Source organism: Aythya fuligula, chromosome Z (genome assembly GCF_009819795.1).
Source record: "Aythya fuligula isolate bAytFul2 chromosome Z, bAytFul2.pri, whole genome shotgun sequence".
Lineage (NCBI taxonomy): Eukaryota > Metazoa > Chordata > Aves > Anseriformes > Anatidae > Aythya > Aythya fuligula.
In genome coordinates this window covers 27,963,521-27,981,571 of record NC_045593.1, presented here as the reverse complement: position 1 = coordinate 27,981,571, position 18,051 = coordinate 27,963,521, and the positions used below count along the sequence as shown (strand labels likewise).

The following is an 18,051-nucleotide window of genomic DNA, read 5'->3' as shown; positions in this document are numbered from 1 at the left end:
ATTATTAGTCTTTTATTTGAATTAAGAGATCAAATAATTCTAATTCAAATCAACTTGTCTGTAGTAAAACAACTATGGTCTACAGCATGTCAATATTATTAGATTATTCCTTAATGATGTAGTTCATTATTATTTTTTCTGCTGTATTAATTTTGATTCAAAACAGAATAAATATTTGCACTACAAAGGAATGATGCAGGTTGATGGATACTAGAACCACCAAATTCGCAGTTCCTAAAGAAGGGATCATGGTAGCTATGAATATAGTTGTAAACCTAATAAAAATTCAGGTTTTATCAAAGTAGTTGCAATCTTCAACATCACCTCACTGGAAAAGATTGAGGTACTGGTTAGTTCTACTTAGAAAATTTGTAACAGACAGAATTCAACAGAAACAGTAACTTCATATGCTTTTTTCTTCTGTTTACATAGTTTTGGAGCTGCTGTCTGGCACTAGCTGCCAATACTATTCAGGAGCCGTAATGGAACCTGAAGCTCCTTTCAGTGGAAGCTGGATGGGGTTAATTCTCAAGTGTATCTTTACAATTATTAGTCATCAAAGCTAGCAAATGAATAAATCTCTGCATGTGTTTGTGTTTTAGATTCTAAAGCTTACAAAAGGCTTTACTCTGTCCTGCTCATTTGTATTCAGATGAACTGCTCACTCTTTACATTTTTGGATGCAATGTAACCTCTGTCTAGACTTTCAATATTTCTAAAATACAATGCACAATTTGTCTCCAGACAGGGTTTTTGCTGGTGCAGAAACTTATGAAACAACCTTCAGAATGCCACTCAATACAGCAAATATTAGCTTTATGGTGTGTATAAATCAAACCATGAGACAAAACTGCCTTCTCTCCTTCAATGTGTAACAAGTACAACATTCAGTCAAGATCTAAATACTTACCCACTCACTAGACTTCAGTCTATTTCTAGTGCTATCTACTATACGGAATGCTTTGAGCTGTTGGCAAGAAAGACACTTCCTGAAAGATATGCCAATTCTGTTAATATTCCTTTCTTATAGGAAAAGTAATGAAATCCTTTCTCCCAATAGTAAATGAAAAATGCATCTACATAGGATGTGGACTCAGTCAGTTCTCTTCATTTCAGAATCTGACCAGCTTTATCATCCTATTTACTCCAGAAATACCCTTTTTTTTTTTTTAACCTAAGGTTAGTATATTTATATATTGTTTGTAGAAGAAACTTTCTTCCCCCTTGTTTTAAATATGGAGGGTTTTAAAAATCCAAATGCTTGTCCCTTTAGAGCTGGCAATATTAAAAAAACAAACAAACAAACAAAAACAAACAAACAAACAAACAAAAAGAACGATTGAATGCAAGTCTTCTGACTTTTTCTCTGCTTATATGCAGTGCCTTGAAAATTACTGTCTGGTTGCTGCCAAGCTTAAAGGGAAGATGTTACAACAGGACATGAACTACAAAAAGCAGATGACAAAAGATCTGTGTTGCAGGGAGAGATCCTTCTGAATGCTTTTTAATGTTGCATCTTTATTTCACAGCTCTCCCACAATTTACAGTATAGTTTCAGTGACTGAGTACACCTACTTGAATAAGATATGGCTACAGGACTAGGCTTGCTGCAATTTGGCTGTGGGTTCTCAAGCGTACCTGTTAGTTATTTTCTCCAAAGGCTGGTATAGCTACAGCTCAGACTGTGACAAAATATGGACATACAATGTACAAACTGTGAAGGATGCGAAGCAGAGTAAGCACATGTTTCCCTCTGTGAAGAAGTGAATGAATGCTGGGGCCAGAAGAGCTGTGCAGTCTGTAAAACTATAACCCTTACATCTGACAGCACTTGCCTGGATAGTGACCAACAGTTCTTCCCATGAAGCAGCATCACACTGGGCACCATATGCAACTGCATTAAAAACTGGTATTTCTGTCAGTCACTTACTGCGAATCACTGGAATATTCTACTTAGGTAAACTTGACTGCTGCTTCCTTTCCTTGTTAACTCCCAGGCTGCCAAAGAGCAGCTCAAGCCTTTTGCAAATGAAGTTATTTTGGATTGTTCAGCTGAGGCAGGCATCCAGACTGGTAAAACATACCATTCTGGCTATGAAGAGTATTTTTCCCTCAGACTTTTCCATCACTTCTCGATACAATTTCAAAACATAACTGCTGCATGACTTGAATAATAGTAAGATATATCTGACTCATTTATTTTTATATCTTTTTTTTTCTTTTCAGTGCTCATATTTCTGGGGAGGGAGCTAAAGCTAAGTCTATGTCATCTACAGCTTTATCACAGAGAAAACAACTTAAATGAAGAATTAAGTATCTTGTATGACTGTGTCTGTATCTCTTCTCCTTTTTCTATTTGTGCTGGACCAGGTTAACTGTACTTATTACATTCTGCAGATGAAAATACAAAAACAGGGTATCACATTACTGTGAATGAATGCCATGCACAGGGCATTCCAAGAGACAATTTTTTTTTGGTGCATTGTGATCACTTATTATAAGCAATACTTGAGAGCAACTGAATGTTTTCAGGCAACGTCAAATCACTTGATAGAGTGAAAGTATTAAATATTGCAACTTTCTCACCTGAAAAACAGACATGCTGGTAACAATTATTTTGCATGTGATGTTGGACTAACTATTGATACACTGGCATTGCAAGGAATAAGCATATTTCATATATATGGAGACTGCTATAGTCTGAAAATGACTTAATGGCTGAAATCAGACTTCAAAAATGTAACTTGCTACCATGAAAGATATAATGGCATAACTAAGAAGAACTTCCAATAGTTTGATATTGTACCATGTTATGATTATAATCAAGTACTATTCCCAAACCATAAGCACTGAAATCTGCAGAAATAACTCAATTTCCTACAAGTATCCATCAATAAACAGCAATGAAAAATTTGAGGGAGATTGTGCAAGAATTTGGAGAGCACATCCACACATAAACATTTGCACTTTACAGACTGTATATAATTTTTTCTACACTATGATGAGAAAACTCAATTAATGCAATTAAAAAACTCTTAAGGAATCTCAGCATAAAACTTCCACAATAGCTTTAAGACACATTGAAAATCTTTGTTGGCAAAAAACCTTTACACAGAATCAGCAGAGTTACCTCACCACAAAACCTCTCTCCATTATGCTAATGTTTCTATCATCTGAAAACCACCCTGATGTGAGAAATAGTGACATCTCAGTGAGACAGGACAAAGTAAGGAGAACTGCAGCTCTTTGATCAGGTTGAAAGTGCTCTGCATTCTGATTAGTATTTCTGCTGAGATCCTAGGAGATGAAAGGATTTTCAAGTCTGACAGTTGGGGTGGGGAGGTATTTAGAAGAGAACAAAAAGAGGAGCACTGAAAGCAGGTGACGTCATGCCTCAAAATGGCCTTTACCATCTTATTGACACACTCCACAATGTTGCATAGCAGTTTCCACACTGCTATTCTTGAGAGCTCCAGATCCTCTGTGGAGACAGTACGGCTGGAGATTCAGTGCTTTAAAAGCACAAAAAGTAGAAACAGGTCTAAATATAATACATATATTGTATTTCAGGACCCCAAGTACATTATTGTAATACTCCAAAATACTACTTTTCAAAATTATGCTCTGCCTGACATCATACAAGGGAAATCTACCCTACAAAGCTTACAAATTCTGGCTCTCCTGTCTTCAGGAAAAACCCATACAGCAAGCATGGAAATGCTATTTATTTCCCTCTGATTCTTTCCACAGGCAAAGTTTGCCCTTTCATACCACAAATATGTTCAAAACTTGTAGGGGCCTTGGAACTGACTACCCTTCACCTCGTATTGCCAGAAGCATCCAACACTAAGGAGACACATCAAAATCTCCCCCTTACACTCTACAGGCAGTTAAGGCAAAAACCGCATGGCTTTAGGAGCATTCTGCATATTTATGTTCGGGCAAATGCATATACAGTCAACTTACCAGGCAAAATACATGCCATTTGCTCCCAGTGGATTTGTATGCCTTAAAAGATACAATAAAGCTTTTCAGTGATACTGCAATTCTCTTTTTTTAAAAGCTTACTCTCCTTGCATAAAGGACAAAAAAATGTGCTTTGAACTGTTTTTCATTAAGGAAGTGACAAGCCAGAAAAAGAGATTTCTTGACAAAGCTTCTCTTATCCCTTAACTCTCCCTCTCTGCCACCTCCTTTATGTCTCATGGTGTGGTCGCTTTTGCAGGACTCTGTGTCAAACATCCTCCCAGCTGCCAAAAGATATCTTTCTAAACATGTCCTTCATTTGAACTCTACCGTAAGTGCAAAATGTAAAGAATAATAAAAGGCACCTTGTGGGTACCAACCACATCTCGTATTTCCTGAAGCTAGCACACTTATTTTCATTTGAAAGGGAAGCTTATGTTATAATTGGGATTTTTACATTTTCACATGAATTACAGACCTCTCTATACTGTCTCACTACCTGCATGCTAATGCATTTTGAGAATAAATAGTTCCATGTAACATGAGGGAATTAAGTCTCCCGGAAAACCAATTTGAACATCACTAAAAGACTAAACATTTCATAACATCAGAACCAAGCAGCATTAAAGAGACACATACAAGAAAAATTCCAACCAAAGCTTGTCTGACAAGCCATGTGACACGTCAGAACCCTTCCACTCTCTCCTTACAGATTACTAAAATCTGTATCAATTACAACTGGCCATATTTGATGCACACATAACCACACAATCACCAGCTGCAGGAGAATTATTTCTTAAGAGAAGTGGTAAGTAATTGTAATTATTTTTGAACGGAAAACCTCTGCTTTAGAACATGTTATAAGGACAAAAACCCTGTATTTTAAACTGAGGTACTAACCAGACACAGATGAAGACTGGGAAAGATGTTTATATGTTAGACATTTATACTCTATTCTCTTCCTTTTACTATGGAAGCTTTCCCGTGCTTCTAATTTTTTGTCACTCTCTCTCAACTTCTTGTTTTCAAGAAGGAAGAAAGAGCCTTAAAGATACATCACATGTAAACAGCTCACTCAGCTATCTTGATTGTTTTTGTCTGTGACATTTTGAGACTCCACAATTAAACTACCACACTTTTCTCTTGGTTTCAGGGCATTCAAAGGTTCCTTGGCATCCTCTACCCTACAAGGCCTGATTGAATTAGAGAGAACTGGAGTCTGTGTGGCAGAAATTACACTACGAACTTCAAGAATGTTAGCAGAAGGTACTAACAGTGTACGTGTAAAACAAAACCGAGGGCTTTTCTCAAACAGCCTTTACTTTCTCCTGTTTTCTTATCACCAGGACTTTTTGCAGAATCAAAACCTGATTTCTGCAAATAGATTCTTTATGACAGGACTAATGAAATCTTGGTCAGGAGGAATGAAAGCTCCAATAACCTGTACTCTTTAAGAGATTCTTCCTCCTCTTTGTATTTTTTCATTGTAAGGTATTACAGATATATTTCATTATAAGATATTACAGCAAACCAAATTCTTTTGTTTCCATCTTGAAACTCTGAGGTTCAGGTATTGCACAATAGTACCAGATGATGAGAGATTCAAAGTGTAATGCAGTCCTGCTTTTACAACTATTCTTTTACTTATAACAGCCATAGAGTAAACTTCTTCATTAAAGTAACGATAACTGTTATTTACATATAACCACTTGGCATTATTCGTAAAAATGTCTTCTCATGCACTTTGACTGTATCAGCTATGATCACCATCAGGAAATCTAACTTTCAAACATTTATGTAACCATCCATGAAATTACTGATGTATGTACATGTATGTAACCATCCATGAAAGAACTAATTTATTTTAGTGATCAGCAAAATTTACTGCCCTCTCAAAGTCAATTTAGAGACACTGATCTGAAGAAAGCAAGCATTCAACCAGCAGAAAAGGTACCCAATATACTTTACTCAACACAAAAATAGTTGTAGAAAACCCTAACAACCTGTGCAATAAGATGAACTACACAGTTAATCAGAAGCACAAAATGAAAAAGGGATATTAAAAAACCCTTCAAAGCTATACTTTGTTTAGTCTTGCTGTCTTGATCATTACCATGGCAACCCACTATACAGTTCTGTTCATCCTAAGAAAACAAGCTTCTCCAAGACGCACACTTACACATGCAAATATGCTTATAGACAATTTACTTAAATTATCACTTGAAGGATAAAAAAGATTAAGAAGGAAACACTGTAAACAGATGTAATTCCTTATGATTTCAGCATCCCTAATTTATATCACAGCTGGCAGTTGTATTAACAGTTCAGCATCTCAGACTAACATGCTCGACAGGAGTCAATGGCAGAGGTCTGGAAGGAGGGTAGCCATGACAAAAGGGAAGTTACCAAAAAGGCCCTTACCCGTGAGTTGAAAGACTCAGCAACAAGATGTACATTGAAACAGAGAAATCAAAGCCAATACACTGGAAAGGGTCAGAGTCTTTAAAGGGCAAGACTTTATGATATTTACTTGTATTTCTCAAAGTTCACGTTAAGGGTAAAGATGCTTACTTGTAAAGGTAATATTCAGCTTGATCCACTTCCTCTCGTGAAGAAATGTTGTCAACAAACTAATTAAAAAATAAGAAATAAAAGCTTCAGAAGGGACATTCACAAAGGATATTAGAAGAAAATGCCATCTGGATAAACGCAACATATTTGTTTTACATATTTAAGTAACTAGAAATAACGGAGGTCTTCAAGTCTTTGCTCATTTCTAGTCAGGTTTCTTCTGGACTGCAGAAAGTAAAATCTTTTTTGAACCCAGACAATTCCCCCCTATAAAAACTACTATATACATTGAAAACATGGAGACAACCTAGGAATCACATCCATACAGCACAATACCCACTACTTTTGCTCCTTCTTGCACAATTTTTTCTACTTCAAACATATCCTTAATTTGAATGTGCATTCAATTGCTTTTTTTCTGATTTTCAGCAAGTCTCAACATGCCTTTGTTCGCTTTCTAAAAATCACTCTTTTCCCTAACATTTTGCCTGTTTTGCCTGTTCACATGATAAGTTCTAAAGGACAGGGACATATACATGCAAATAACAGTAAGAAAAAAAAAATCATCCCCTCACACTAAAAAGCACAACTTTCCAACCATTTAAAACTTCACCTACTCCAGGCAGTGTTACAAAATTCCCAGTGCTATAAACCTTTTAATTAAAAGCAAGGTTTTCAACCAGACATTCTCTTATGGTAACAGTGAATCCTGTTTCCCTGTATATTTAACGTAAGTATAAAGATGCTGGAACCCTATATAATACCTTTACCTCAGAATATATAAAGAACATTTTCTCAAAGTCAATGCTTTTCTTTATCCTAAGAATGAGCTAAAAATAATAGTTTAAGCTGACTGGTGCTAGCTTTCAAGTTTCTTAACTTTCCTTGCGTATGTGTATGTGTAGATCTCATCTCTGAGTGTGGCAATAGCATGCCCATGTGCTTTATTTACATTTTGGAAAGTGACAATTTTATGTGAGCTACAGGTACTGGTAAGCGGGGCTGTTTGAAAATCTGGAAATGCTACTTCTCCAGGTAATAGGTTGGCCCAAGGCAGAAACATGAGGAGGGAAAGAAGTAAATTTCATTAAGAAATAAAATGGAGAAGAACACCCATTTCCTCCACAGACAGTCTCAGAGCCAATGATCAAGGATGTTCAGTAACCATACAAAATATTTTGTGACTCTTCAGTCAGTGGTGCTAATGATTCTAATTAGCATTAATGTTGTTATTGAGGTACGAGGTTGGTGACTTAACTTTTGGGGGACAATTTTGAAATTTGATTTTTAAAAACCAAGTGACATTTATTCTGCTTCTTCGGCACAAATGGTCACATACACAGAGAACTTAAAAGCACATCTCACATTTCTGCCTTCCCAAATTCATCCATCCAGACGACAGAACTGGTTATTAATTACAGTTACGAATAATGGTTTCACTTAACCCTGTCAACATTTGTCCTGCCTCAGTCTGCTGAGGTGAGGAAAGAAAACTACAGAGGTAAAACGTAGCTATCCCTGCCTGACTTTGACAGGAGCCTGGAGGTGGAGGAAGATGCATGCAGACAGGCAGTGTACTGATGCACTGCATTCCCTTAGCAGTCCGGGTTCTTATGAAGTGTCTCAGAGGACATTAAAGCTCTCACTAACAAAGACAGAAAGCACAAGAAGGGAGGGAATACACATTACAGAAATACATAGCCCAAGTATCAAAGCAAGGCCTAATTTTGCTAAGAATAAAAATTTATTTTAAAGACCCCATAGTCCAGATACTAACTAATAAGCAGAAAGTAATAATAAAACAGCTTTACACAACAATTTAACAGCATAACAAGACATTTATGATCCCACAACTCCCGACAGAGGTGATATCATTTATCTCCTCTGGGCTTCCTTGATTTCATAAGCATTCTGTTGTCATCTCCATCACTTTACAACTGGAATTTATTTTCTTACCCGGTCTATTGTCAAAGAGCTGACAGGCAGCTTTCTTTCATAGGTTCTGTCCATTAAGTTGGCTAATTCAGCTGAAGAAAAAAGGAAAAACATTATGTTTAATCAACTGATATTACTGCAAAACCTGCAGAGCTGTCATGTAACTTGGAATAGTACCTGTGTCCATAAAATTAAATTCTGGTTCCTTATTTTGGTTCTCATTTTGAAGTTGCATGAAAACAGTATTTCCAATTATTATTAATTACTTTTACAGAAAACAACATGCGGAAAGGTACTCAACGTGATGATTTAAAAGAACTTGGGAAAAAAAGCAAACTATACTATAATGTATGGGATGAAATGAGCATAGCTAATATGTCTCATCTAAAAACCTTGAACAGATGTCCTGATACTTGACACTTGCTTTCAAGCTTCATGTATGCTGGACAGTGCCTTTGGTGTTTGTCCTTCCCTTTGTGTTAAAACAAAGAGACACAGAAAGAAGCAGTACCGTACTGACAAACCCTACCGTCACCAACAGCAGGTGGAAGAAATTCTGTTAACCAAACGGGGCACTGTGCCACTGCCTTATTAACTTTATAGCGTTCTGCTCAAGCAGTCATATAAAAGTATTAATTTGACCATACAGAAATTTTAAAGCTTTTTGACTTTTTGAACAGGTAGACAAACATAGAACTACATGAATTTAATCTCTAGTTTTAGTTCTGTACTGTTTCTGGAACATAATTATGACTCAAGAAGAGTAAGCTGCTCATTGTATGCACAGTATCAGCTGCTTGATTCTTACCTGAGACATGGACTGATAATATTCAATTTAAGCTATTTAGAGACTTCAACCGTACTCTTTCCTTCTTTTCTCCCTCATTTTCCAGGAACAGGAATCCAACATATTCTTATCACATCACTAGTATCTCCCTTCCTCCAGTGCACCCCAAGGCTCACATCATTACTAAACCTGCCTCTCTGTCACCTCTGTATCAGTCCCATCGGCCATGCTACAAGAGCTGATGGCTTGGCTCATTTTACAATTCATTTTCCAAAAAGGTCATCTGACTCCCATACCTGTCCATGGAACATGAGGTGGACACAACCTACAGCACTGCATCAGAAATGACTAAGCCTTCTATGCTGGTGAAATTATTAATGTCAGGAAGCAGTGTTGGACCAGTAACACACAATGACCCCAAGGGATGCAGTCCATGTATGCTCTGTTCACAGAACAAGTGATTTAAAAGTGCTCTTGCATCACCAGTGAACATTAACAGTAATCTAACAGTTCATTTAGAATATTCTTCACTTCTAACAGCAGAAATAGTATTCAATGCTACTCTCTTAAAAATGCTCTCTCAAATTACAGCATGTGCAAAGATTTTTGCTGTAATAAAATGGCAAGAGTCTGTCTTGCTTGACTCTGAGTTTGGATAATGCTGCTGTCTGTAGCATACCAGTATTTTGTATTTGCATAACCTCTTCCTTTATGAGGCACTTGAAGGTGTTACTTGAAACACCAAAAGACTATCTTTGACATGCAGTTATCTTTAGCTAAGGGAAGGTGAGCATTCTGCAACCACGAAAGGGAATGGAAACTAAGGGCAAAAATGCCAAGGCAAGTACCAGCTCCTGCAAAATACAATATAGGATGCTGAAATTATGTGGCCCACCAATGCCACGCTACATCACAAAGCCACTAAGACAGCAGATCAACTTTTTTAGTAGTAAAGCATTTTCTGTGGGAATACCCATACAGAGAGAATTTGTATTTCACTCTGTATTACCTGTCTCCCCAGCACCCAGGAAGGTCATGATGCAGCACATGGGTAAAGTCCTTGAGGGCATTACCAATAGCACTAGAATTTAAGAGAGGGCAGATGCTGCAGCTGGGTCATCTTGACAAGAATCAAGAATGGCTAGATTCTTGCCTAAATTTACTAAGCCTACTGTGAGCCAACGTTCTTCATTTGTGCTTTGAGATGGCTGAAGAAAAGTGTTCACTCAAATCTGCTACATTTGATGACAAAGCAACATGGATCAGAGACAGACAATGGCACAGGTTGGGAACTTAATTGTTTACTCCAGAAAAATTTCTGTTACGCGTATCACTCAGAAAACAGTAAGGTGACACTCAAAGCCGTCGTGGGCTATATTTAACCTCGAGCTTGGCAGTTCTTTTGTCTAAGTATTCATGAACATGAAAAGTCCATTTGAGGAACACTGAGTACTTACGGAGATTAAAAACCAAATGAATACAATGCCATGAGTGCAAGATCTCAAAACTGTTAGCAATTTATACAAATGCCTACTTTAGGAGACTTCCCATTGCAGAATTTTAACAATTGATCTTTTACGTTGCCTACAAAGGTAAAATTCTCCACCAGAGCTTCAGCATGGAAATCAACATCAATCACTTACCTATCAGCTCCAGTACATGAGTCACAATAAAAAGAAAGTTAATGAAACAAAGAATAGGAAACAAATCAAGTAAATTGGAAATTTAGCTTTGTTTCCAGACAAATTGTGATTTCTGCTCTAGTTTCTAAATATGAATAATTACGAGTGACTAATTCTGTTCTAGCTTGCTTTTTTTTTTTTTTTTGAAGACTGCCTAGGAGCAGACTTTTTTCTCAGATTCATGATTTGAAACAATTCAACAACTTTTCTGAACCAAGCTTACTGTAAGTTCTTATTAAAAGATCAAGATTAAAGCTTGTTTTCAGTTAAAAACTTCCTGACAGAAGTATTAGAATGTGAGAGTGACTGCCCTGGTCTCCTAGCAACATCATTAATAAAAATTGAGTGCTAACATTGATGTAGAACCCAAACAAATATTTTAACAGCCAAAGCAAAATTCTGTGCACATTCTAACAGATGCATGTTGCAGGTGCTTTCACACTATGTACTCACCAGTTATTATCAAAGACGTCACTAGTACAAATACTTTCTCATAAATACTGCCCTAAAATTTCTACATCTAAGAAATCCATATAGTTTCTATTTGATTCCTAGTATATACCAATCCATAGCATATGGAATTCAACAAGTAGCAACAACATGATGTGAGGTCACAGGACATAAACTACCCTTTAGTTCTCAGAAGTTGTCCATCTAGGACAGGGCTGAAAACGAGTGATGGGACGGCAGCTACAACTGAGACCCTAAATTTTCCACCCCTAGGAGAGATAGGCAGAGCTAATACCTTAACTCATGAGCTAACGCGTTTACATTTTCTACATAAAGACATCCCTGATTTATTTTAAAAAGGAAAGAAAAATATAAATGAAGGCTGAGGCAAGTACAAACTTATATTTCTCAGTATATCCACGTCCCTGGCAGCTTCTGGAAAGAACCTTATACCAAAGAATTCTTTCAATGGAAATTACTCAAGCTTGCAAAGGCGGCACTGCCACCTGGTGCTTTGGGTGAGGCACTTCAGATACCTTGAGTTTTTTACAAACACATTTCCTACGCCAGCCCCTTGGACTTCAGTAACTGCTATCTTTTTTTTTTATCAAGATACTTACTATCACGTAATTTTACCCTTGTTAGCGACAAACCAAGGGAAATACATGTATTACAGAATCTAAGTCCAGCCATGCCTCCTTTTCCTTGGTATCTAATTTTTAATAAGAATATTTAGAATTTAGAATTTCCTTCTAAACAGGTATCTTCCTATCAGCAAGTAGTTTGTAAATCCCAAATTAAGGCAAGGACTATAAATGCCTCTCTGAACAAACATGCTTCTGTACACAAAATACAACCTAGCTATTTCCCACACTTTTTTCAGTACTGGAGTTTGCTAGCACACCCATGCTTGGAAGGCTAAATTGGGACTATGGAGAAAAGAATAGGATGTATCCTTATATGGACACAGTAAATAAGTTTATATCTGAGATGGCACCAAACAACTGCAGCAAGAAACTGAACTAGCTTTAAAACAATTCTTTCATCTTTAATTCAAAAATACTTTTTTTCTGGAAGTGTAGTAACACAGTATAGTTTTGCAAAATAGAAGTTCTGAAGCACTGCCTGAAATACACAAGCAAAATAGCATCTTCTCAACACGAGGAATTCTCTCTAGCTACAACCATCAACTGATGGTTGAAGCTAGACAGAAGATTACATTCACAACCATGCAACTGACAGCTACAGAGCAGATGTCTCTAGTGTTGCCTCCTCTTTGCAAATGCTAATACAGCTGACACTGTGTTAACTTGTTTTCTTTTTCCATGAACACAGAATGAAAATGCAAAGTAGTTCTTGGAAGATCATAGAACAGGCATCTGCTTTGGATCAAGACCACTGGCAAAAACTTCAAACCAAGATCAGCAGCAAAAACTGCGCTTGCCAAAGAGTCACAAAAGACCTTGCTAGGGCTGGGGAAAGCCAAACGTGGACTGTACAAGAACTTGTACACTGTTTTCTTCTACAAGGGATCTCTATTGCCTGTGAAGTCAGCCAAAACAAAAAAAAAACAAACAAACAAACAAAAAAAAACAGAACTTTTTTTTAGCTGGAAATGACAGGTTCAAATGCATCCCAGGGCATTCAAGCCTGTGGCTTCAGGTCGGAAAACACAGCATGGGCAGCAAAGGGTTACAATGTACAACAGTCTCTTTATGATCCTTTATGGTGGCATATCATCTGAAATGTAATCTAGCCAGTGAATTTAGCTACAAAGCTCCCATGCAGATTCTCAGAACGATACATATATAGTTTGATGTGCAACTCATCTGAAATAAAATGTTTAATTTTTCCCTTAAACTAAAAAACATAAAACTTCAACAAGACATGTAATTTTCCCTCTTGCAAAATTCTGAAGAAAATATTATTTAAAAAAGAACATTTTTAAACAGGAACACTCTAATACTTACACAGTAGGTCATCCTTTGCACTGTATTAGAATTAAAACATTAGTTGTAATCACAGAATCTTCTTAGCTTTCAGACACAAAAATATGTCATTCATAAAAGCTCTGGATTTTTTGAAAGAAAAAAAAATCAGTTTGTAGAAACTAAAAGTTAATTAAATTGGAAAATCCTGACTTGTTTCAGCATTTCAGCTTTGAATATGCAAGGTATTTCTAACACATTGAGCACATGTTTGCACAGAACTTCAGAAGCATTTTGCTCCTTACTTTTTCTTATTTTGAAGTATTTATAGATGATGTACTAGTTTAATATGATTTCAGGTGCAAATAATTAGTCAAAGTGGAAGAAATAAACTTTTCTTACCCAGATTATGCTCTTCTTTTTGCCTCTTTTCCCATTTTGTGCTGTCCACATAGGCTGCAGAAAGAAGAGATCTTCTACCTAATGCAAAATAAAATAAAATAAAATAAAATAAATCACTGTGTATGCCAGGTTGCCTAAACACTTCTAAATAAGCATATCAATTATTTATCAGGTATCACCTTTTTTCTGTCACATTTACTGATTTGGCACAGCTGTCAGCAGCACTACCAAAGCAGTTTGGATTCCTTGTGTCTGAAAAAGCCATTATTACTTTGTCATCTTTAAAACAGAAAATTTCCCCCTTAAAAGTTCTTACCAGCATGCAACCAATATTCCCAAAACTGAACTATGTATTTAAGAAAATAAGAAATTCGTAGAGGTGGGGAAAAACAATCAATCAACAATAAAGGATAGCTTCTTTGTACACATGGCCTTTTTTCATGAAACACTAGCATTTAGTTAAAAGTAGGCAGAAAAGTGTAAACATAGGGAAAGATCATGCAGAAAAAAGGCTTTTTTTGTTGCTCCTGGCTGAGGTTTTTTTCTGCCTCTACATAACAGTCTCACTGGAAATGATGCTAGATGCTCATATACAAACATTCCACATTTGATCAGCTCTTGCTTACAGCTCCTGCGATATGCAAAGTTCACTCAAAAGTTTATGAAACTTTTTTCTAGATACTGCTTGTACTTTTGAAAACTGCTCTAGACTCTCTTCTAGCTTCTGAAGCAAAACAGAAAATGTTTCAGTTGGAAGAACGTGGTTTATGTTTGCTCATCACTGACAGATGATGAGGCCTTGAAGATGCATGAAGAACTGGATAAACTTTGCTTAAGGATGAAGAAATACTTGCAGAAGCAGAAGGTTGCAGAAATTATTCTTAAGAGACACAAAATATTTTAGAAATATATGTTATTATCCTACAAAGAAGTCTTAGTGACTACTTCAAAGTCCTTATCTGAAAGCCTAATTGCTACACTGAAACTTTGAAATTCTTGGGTATGTAATAATTTTCATCCTTTACTTTATCATTCTCTTGACAAATTTACACAGATACCCAGCTCTGAACATCTGTGTAAATTTTTGTCAAAATGACCCAGCATACAGTTCCACAGACAGGCTGCAAAACTATGTACACAGCTTAATTAAACAGATCATGAGAAAAAGACCCATTACTTTTAAAGACGCTTTTCATTACGCTGATAAATGATGCACACAAAAGGTCTGTTTCTTTTTGTCTTTTTTTTTTTTTTAATAAATTTCTGTATGTTCATTCACAGCTAAGGATGCCATTCCTAAAATACAAACATCTAAAGCACTACGTTCTGTAGACAGACAAGCTGGAAGTCACATCTGTGCTCCCCATGCTGGTTCACTTCTGAGCAGCTACTACACCAGGAGGCAAAGCAGGCATTTCCGTAATATTTCCCACAATTTCTGAGACACGGGCATTTAGTGACCAGGAAGAAGCACAGAGGATTCCTGCTCAGGAAAGTCGGAAAGGCACCTTAAGATTATGCATGAATAACATGTTTCAAGTAAACTTTGTGGAGTTGAGTTCTCAAATGTTGTATGTTTGTTTTTTGTGTTTCTTTTTTAGGTTGAGGGGGATTTTTTTATTTGTGTTTTTTTGTGTGTGTGTGTGTTTTTTTGTTTGTTTGTTTGTTTTGGGGGGGGGGGATTTTTTGTTGTTTGTTTGTGGAAAGACAGCTCCTCAAAAGCAACCATCCTGACTATATGACTTTGTCACCTTACTCACTAGACGGCTTTTGCTAAACTCTGCCTGCCCGGGGCTTATCCTTTCCAACCTAAATGATTCTATGATTTATCACCCCCAACACCCCCCCCACGCTAACTCCCGTCACCCAGCGCTGCTCGCCCTCCACCTCGGCCACCCCTACCGACACAGCCTCCCCCAAACCCCCAAACCCCCTTCCACTTCCCCATCCCCGCACCGCAGCCACCCGCGAGCCCCCTCACGACCCCCGCAGCCCACCACAGCAAGCGGCCGTGTCCGACCCCGACCCCATCCCCACAGCGCGGCGCGGCACCGACCTGCCGCAGCGCCCAGGGCCTTCCCGCTCCGCAGCGCGCCTCGCACCAGCACGGGGGCGGCCATGTCGCCGAGGGCGGGGCAGGCTGCGACCCCTCCCAGCTCCCCGGCAGGCCCGGGCACAAAATGGCGGCGGTGCTCGGCGGCGGGTCCCAGCGGGTGATGCGGGAGGCGGTGCGGCGCTCGGCGGCTCGCCTGCCCGCCCCGGGGTGCTGGGGATGTGTGGCCGGAGGTAGCGGGGACTGCGCGGTGGGGAGAGGGCGGTGGGATGCGGGGTGGTGGCGGTCCTGGGCTGCGCAGAGGCTGGGAGAGCGGCTGGGGTACTACAACTCCCAGCATGCTTGGCGGGTGCTGCCAGCCGTATGCCTGCTGGGAGTTGTAGTTCCTGCCGGAATGCCGCAAAGTGTGGATTTAAGGAAGGGTGGAATTCGGTGAAATGAGGTAAAGGAAGGTAAAACTCTGCTGCCTGGGTGCGGCGTGGGGCAGCTGCCAGATCCCAACGCCAGCCCCGGAGAGAGTCCCAGGTTGGGCGGATTTCAGCCTCGAGGCACGGGGAGGGCCCGTGGGGAGCAAGTGGCGGCGTCACCCGGGGCAATCCGTGCTGCGTTACCCGCTGGGGCTGCTCCTAAGTTTAATGGAAAACGTGCCACTTCAAGGATTATTTTTCCTTCAGATTTCATGAAGTGTATCAGTACCGTGCTCCAATTACACAGAATACAGGCATTTTTGTTTCTGTGGCTTTTTAACATTTTGCTCGGCAAATCGAAAACGTACATTTAAGCTGCGGTCAGTGCTTGTCGTGTCCCAGATGAGAATCATTCTCTCACAGGCTGAAAACTTGTCAAGAGTAGATTGTGACAATGTAAGCTATTACAGTGACCAAAATGTTACCAAATCACTGCTTGCAGATGAAAATCCACCACTGGAGAGCTGGGTTTGTGGCAGCAAGAACTTGGCAAAGAGCATTTGCACGACACTTTTTCTAGGGGAGCATACAAAGCAGAACAGTTGGGATCAGCACCCAGAGTTAAGCCTGAGATTCTGGTCTCGATGACTGTCTTTTCTACTAGGTCTCCTGAGTGTTACTACAGTCCAAATGATAATCTTTGCATTTTCCCCTTAATCTTCTCACAGCATTTGAAGCTTCTGGAGCAGGGCATTTGGCAGTAACAAGGGCAGCACATAGGAGGAGGGGCTCCGTGTGCCTCTAGTGAGTTCTCAAGAACAAAGAGTTGACAAGGAAAATACTTAGAAAAGCATGACAGATCTTACTCTTGTGCAGAATCCTCTTCTGTCCTGGCTAGATGAGAATGGAATGGCATCTCCAATTTTGCTTTTGTACATCCAATAAATACATAAGTTTTTGACTTTGTATATATTAACACTGGAAAGCTACGACAAAGCTGTTGTGGGTTTGTGTGTGTGTTTTTTTTTTTTTGTTGGTCATGTGGGCAATTCTTGCAGTCTCTTTTTTTTTCTTTTTTCTAGCGTTGCACTACTCCCAGTAGCCTAGCATCACACGGTAGTTAACAGCTCTAATTTTAAAATGTGAAGTTCCATACTATTAATCTAGTTGTTATAATGTAAAACTCAACCTTCCTCTTTTTCTCTTATGGTAGGGAAGCGGTATCTGCTAACAGAAGATGATCTAAAGTTACAAGAATTTCAGCAGACAAAAGTGGTAATTAGAAATGAAGTTCATGGCAATAAAGGTATCTATATTTATTTGATAATCTCCATTCTCAATTTTAACATGAGTACTAGAAAACAAGAAGACAGTCAAAGCCATTATAATATGACATAAAATTGACCCCATTCAAAGCAAGAGCTTGTATTTTTCTCTTCCAAATTGTTGCTAAAATTGACTGAAGATCTCAGGCTTTGTAGAATGAAATGATATTAGTTATGTTGTCTTGGAAAATGTGGAGAAGCTTTCAAGTATACAAGGTGCTTACACAGAAGCTGAAATGTTCGTGTCCTTACATTTCCAACTTCATCAGACAGTCTAGTAGGAAGTACTGCTTCAGTCTATGAATCATGCTTCAAATACATCTTCAGCAGAGAAACTTTATAGAAAGCCTTACAGCTACTTCTCTGTCCAGAGAAAACCTGTGCCAGTAATTGCTTTAACTTGCTCTGTGAATTTATTGAGTTAATTCTTAGCTTTTTCTGTTTTACCTCGTATAACTTCTCAGTTGTATATCTAATTCTAGATGACATCTGTAAATTCCAAATACAAAAAACAAGTTAAGGTTTCCCAAAGTGATCGAGGAGCA

The 18,051-nt window shown here is 38.4% G+C and overlaps 1 protein-coding gene across 1 annotated transcript in view; it reads right to left on the bottom strand.

The window, feature by feature from the left end:
- The window catches only part of MRPS27 (mitochondrial ribosomal protein S27), a 44,985-nt gene extending 29,118 nt beyond the window's left edge, over positions 1–15,867 (bottom strand). Inside the window, exons 1-4 of the mRNA XM_032206152.1 lie at positions 15,778–15,867; positions 13,722–13,799; positions 8,494–8,564; positions 6,538–6,596 (exon numbers count right to left, since the gene is read on the bottom strand). Of these exons, the coding sequence (XP_032062043.1) occupies positions 6,538–6,596; positions 8,494–8,564; positions 13,722–13,799; positions 15,778–15,841 (272 nt within the window). The 5' untranslated portion in view covers positions 15,842–15,867. The remainder of the gene's footprint in view (positions 1–6,537; positions 6,597–8,493; positions 8,565–13,721; positions 13,800–15,777) is intronic.
- Positions 15,868–18,051: the final 2,184 nt, after the last annotated feature.